Consider the following 4,959-nt stretch of genomic DNA (forward strand, 5'->3'; position numbering starts at 1 on the left):
GCTCTGGGCACCCCCTCCTGGCACCTGTATTTGGTGAGTTGCCTTGTGGGGAGGGGGCAGGATGGAGGGGGAGGTCATTAGCTAATGGAGGTTCTGGCTGCACTCCCTGGTAGGAGCTGCCAGAAGGCTTGGGGTGGCAGGGAGGTTCTGCTGCAGGGTGGGGGGTGCCAGGGGCAGGGCTCAGGCTATTCTGGGTCTGGTATAGTCAGAGCCCCACCCACATCACAACCCCACCCTTGAGGCTCGATCCCACCCCACAGCTTGTAGCCCCACCCCCTAGGCTCTGCCCTCAAGGCTCAGCCCCACCCTACAGCTCATGCCTCACCACCCCTGGCTCATAGCCCCATGTCCAGTTCATTTCCCCTCCCACCTAGCTTGTAGCTCCACCCCCAACTCCAAGCCCTCCCCCGGGCTTGGCTCTGCCCCTTGCTCATGCCCCCCTTTGCTCTCCAGGTGCCCCCAGCGGATGTTTGGCACCTACTTCCGCGTGGGCTTCTATGGCGGGGGCGGGGGGGGGCCGGATGAGCAGGAGTTTGTCTACAAGGAACCGTCGCTCACCAAGCTGCCCGAGATCGCCCACCGCCTCGAGGTGTGCCCGGCTTTACGACTGTCCCCAACCCCTCGGGTGCCAAGGCTCTGCCCACCTGCTACAGTCCTTCTCCCTGCTCTACCCACACCTCCCACTCCCCTGGGAGGTCCTCATGCTCTTCCCACCTCCTTGGGCTCTGCCCACCTCCCAGCTTCCCTAGGTGTCCCCCAGGCTCCCTAGTGGGGGGATGGGGAAGCTGGGCCATGACAGAGGGTGGGGTCTTACTACGCCCACCCCCAGGAGTTCTATGCCCAGCGCTTTGGGGATGACGTGGTCGAGATCATCAAGGACTCCAACCCCGTGGACAAAGCCAAGCTAGAGCCCAGCAAGGTAGGTGGGGAGGAGGAACCTGATCCTGGGGTGGGGGATAGGGGGCATGGGGAGGAGGTCTTGATCCTGGGGGCAGGGGATAGGTTGGGGGGAGGGGTCTGATTCTGGTGTGGGATGTGGGAGCCTGATCCTGTGGGGGTAGAAGGGGGACCTGGTCCTGGGGCAGGAGAGGGCAAGTGATCCAGGGGAGATAGCCCCGATCCTGGGCAGGGGACGGGTGATCCTGAGCAGATGGCACCCCCCCCCCCACCCAGGCCTACATCCAGGTGACCTATGTGGAGCCATACCTGGAGGCCTACGAGCTACGGGAGCGTGTCACCGACTTCGAGCGCAGCTATGGGCTTCGTCGCTTCCTTTTCTGCACCCCCCTGACACCGGGCGGGCGGGCGCATGGCGAGCTGCACGAGCAGCTCAAGCGCAAGACGTTGCTCACCACGGCCCATGCCTTCCCCTACATCAAGACTCGCATCAACGTGGTCCACAAGGAGGAGGTGCCAGCGGGGGGAGCCAGCATGAATGATGCTGCCCCTGGAGGCTGAGGGGGCACGGCAATCGCCCAGAGGCAGCAGCGGGGTCAGGGCGGTGGCAAGCGGCGAGCACCCGCAGGCGGCTGTGGTGGTGTCGATGGCGATGGGGGGGTAGTGAGCACCAACTAGCCGCAGGTGCTGCCAGCAGCATTGGCAGCGTTCTCGGGGGTGCATGCGCACCCGTGTGCACCCCCTACACATCATCAGTGGGTGCTGGACTGGGGGAGCAGGGATGGGGGACCTAGCCTGACCCTGTGCCTTCTTCCCTCAGATCATCCTGACCCCCATCGAGGTGGCCATCGAGGACATGCAGAAGAAGACACAGGAGCTGGCGTTCGCCACCCGCCAGGACCCGGCCGACCCCAAGATGCTGCAGATGGTGCTGCAGGGCTGTGTGGGCACCACCGTCAACCAGGTGCAGGGCTGGGGGCAGAAGGCTGCAAGTCAGGAGTGAATGGCACGGGGTGCAGAGCAGGGGGCTGCAGGTCAGGCGTGAGGGGTACCATCAGGGCACAGGACTTGCCCACCCAGCCTTGACCCCTGACCTCCCCCTTCCCCTCCCCTCCCAGGGCCCACTGGAGGTGGCCCAGGTGTTTTTGGCTGAGATCCCACAAGACCCCAAGCTCTACCGGCACCACAACAAGCTGCGTCTCTGCTTCAAGGACTTTACCAAGCGGTACCAGCCTGCCCCTGCCATGCATGTTTCCCCCATGTGTGTACAGACACCCCCCCCCCCGCACAGACACACGTGCAGTACCCTTCCCACACATGCCTGGCCCCCTACCTGTACAGAACCTGCTCACACATGCATCCCACACATGTGAACCCCACATGTGTGCAGAACCTCACATGCATATGCATCCCACCTGTGTATGCAGAACCCCTCCACTTGTATCTGTACATGTGCTTGCACATTCAGCATTATTCATTGGCTCCGCCCCCTTTTCATGCCCTGCCTCCAGCCCTATGGCAGCCCAGGTCACACCCCACTGTGTGTTGGCTCTGCCCTCAATCACCAGCTCCACCCATGCCTATGCCTTGCCCCTTGGCCCCACCCTTAGCACCACACCCCAGTGGTGCTCTGGGACTGCTACTTTCACCCCATCCTCTGCCCACTCCCTAAGCCCACATCCAGCCATGTTCTGGCTCTGCCCCCAATTGTCTAGGCCGTGCCCACTTCTGAAGCCCCACTCCTCTAACCTGGCCCTGCCCTGCAGGTGTGAGGATGCTCTGCGGAAGAACAAGGCTCTGATTGGACCTGACCAGCGCGAGTATCACCGGGAGCTGGAGCGCAACTACCAGCGCCTGCGGGAGGCACTGCAGCCTCTACTTAACCGCCGTGCCCCCCCGCTCCCACCTCCCACAGGTGAGTACATGGTGTCTGGGTTCCAGCACTCCCCAGTCTCACCCCCTGCCCTCCCAGAACTGGGAATAGAACCCAGGCATCCAGGCTCCCAGTTATGCCCACTCAAACCCACTCCCATCCCGGGATGCAGGGAGAACCTAGGTGTTCGGGCTTCCAGAACACCCAACCTGACACACTGTCCTCCTAGGACTTGAGGATGGGACCCAGGCATTTGGGCTTCCCACCCTGCTGAATCAAATCCCCTGCCCTTCCAGTGCCTGAGGGTGGAACCCAGGCATCTGGGCTCCCAGAAGACCCTTCCCTGAACTGTGCCTGCCCCCCCCAGCTGCAGATAGAAGCCAGGAGTCCTGGCTCTCAGCCCTACCTGCTGGAAGCCACTCCCCCTCCTGGAATGCAGTGAGAACCCAGGCGTCTGGCCCCCAGCCCCACTCCCATCCCTGCCCTTCCAGAGCTTGGGGATAGAACCCAGGCCTCCTGGCTCGCAGCCCTGTCCGCTGGCAGCCACTCCCTGTTCCTGGGAGGCAGAGAGAACCCAGGCATCCGGGCTCCTAGCCCAGACCCTCAACCCAAGCTAGTCCATAGTGGGGTGGGGGGAAGCTTGGGGCTTGACTGGGACACCCCAGGGGCTGTGAAAAGGGGTCACTGTGAGGTGACTCCCTGTGGCACATACCCTATGTTCCCCCCCCTCTTTCCCCCCCCCTCCAGTGATTCCATGACCCACTTCAGGCTGAGGAAAGTGGATGATGAGAGGCACCTCAGAGCTGCAGCCTGGACCCCTGCCCTCCCCAGCACCTCCTGGGGGACCCCAACACTGGCTTGGGGGGAGGGGCAGCTGAGGACATCCCTACCAGTACCCACCAGCCTTGGGGGACCTGTGCTGCTGCCCTACCCCGCCAGGATGTTTACCCCCCAAACCCCATTTACCTACCCAGCCCCATTCCCCCCCTCCCCCATTTTATTTATGAAACAATTTATAAAGAACCCCCCTTTGTATTCAGAGGCATCACTTTGTATGTGGGAGTGTATTTGGGGGGGGTGATTCTGCAGCTGTAGGGGTAAATGTGGGTCCTGGGAAGGAGGAGGGGCAGTTCCCCCACCAGGAGCAAAGTTTCTTAAGCTGTGGAGGGAAGTTGCCCCCTCTGCTGGCTACAAGTGACCTATTGGCCCTGGAGGGGAATGGGAGCAGGGGGAACCAGCTGCCGGCTTGGGGGGTTCTGGTCCAGGCTGGAGACTACCTCCACACCAACTACCCTGGGATTCTGAGAGCTAGAGCATCCCAGGAGCTCATAGACCAACCACAATCAGTCCCGGGGTGGGGGGGTCTCCCTGGGGAGATGGTGTCTAGTCCTCCGGTAACTCCCCTGAACTGGGAATCTGAGGGGTGCTATACTGCACCTAGTAATGTGCAGCACCTGCCCCTGGGATGGAGTATTAATTTAGGGCTACTGTAATGTTCCTGATAATGTGCAGCAGCAGTATAGGGTCGTGGACCAGGCTAGAGGGCTGCAAGGGGAACTATAATGTGGCTAATAATGTGCAGTACCTGGCACGGATGTGATATTAGACTAGGCTGCAGTGGGCTCTGGGGTGAACCATAATGCACCAAATGCTGTGCAGCATCCAGCACTGGGATGGGGTTGTGGGAGTAATGCAGCTAATAATGGGCAGTACTGGCTTTGAGCCCTTAGCTGGCGGGGGGAGACAGAACTACTGTAATGTATTTAATAATGGGCAGTACCCAGCATTGCAATGGGGGTCCCTACACTAGAGTGGGAGGGGGCCGCCAGGAGGGGGAAGCTCCCAGCCGCTACCGTAATGCACTTAATATTATGCAGCACCCGGCACCGTGAAGGGGTTCCTAAAACTTGAAAGGGGGGAAACCCCCACCTGGGCTACCGTAATGCACCTAATACTCGAGCCGAATATGCGTAGCAGGCGGGCTGCGAAGGGAAGCCCTGACCTACCTGTCCCGCTGTGTGTGTGTTGTGGGGAGAGGGGGCCAGGATCCTGGTTGGCTCAGAGCTGGGCTAAGCCTGTGCTTGACTAGCCGGGGAAGGGGTTTAGGTTTTGGAAGTTGTGGGGGGCGGGGTCCAGGATCGGGCGCCTGCGGTGCTTGGTGCTGCAGTCGCCCCCCACCGCCCCAAGCC

General features: G+C 61.5%; 1 protein-coding gene across 5 annotated transcripts in view; it reads left to right on the forward strand.

Moving 5' to 3' along the window:
* Positions 1-3,808, forward strand: part of LOC102373315 (dedicator of cytokinesis protein 6) — a 10,233-nt gene extending 6,425 nt beyond the window's left edge. For 3 of the 5 annotated variants that reach the window (XM_025203869.1, XM_025203870.1, XM_025203873.1), the window contains 7 exons: positions 464-589; positions 830-919; positions 1,174-1,410; positions 1,718-1,861; positions 2,016-2,122; positions 2,664-2,812; positions 3,518-3,808. In XM_025203869.1, the coding sequence (XP_025059654.1) occupies positions 464-589; positions 830-919; positions 1,174-1,410; positions 1,718-1,861; positions 2,016-2,122; positions 2,664-2,812; positions 3,518-3,528 (864 nt within the window). In that variant the 3' untranslated portion in view covers positions 3,529-3,808. The remainder of the gene's footprint in view (positions 1-463; positions 590-829; positions 920-1,173; positions 1,411-1,717; positions 1,862-2,015; positions 2,123-2,663; positions 2,813-3,517) is intronic. The other 2 variants (XM_025203871.1, XM_025203872.1) reach the window with 1 other exon arrangement.
* Positions 3,809-4,959: the final 1,151 nt, after the last annotated feature.

The sequence above is a fragment of the Alligator sinensis genome, unplaced genomic scaffold (assembly GCF_000455745.1).
Source record: "Alligator sinensis unplaced genomic scaffold, ASM45574v1 scaffold707_1, whole genome shotgun sequence".
Taxonomy (NCBI): Eukaryota; Metazoa; Chordata; order Crocodylia; family Alligatoridae; genus Alligator; species Alligator sinensis.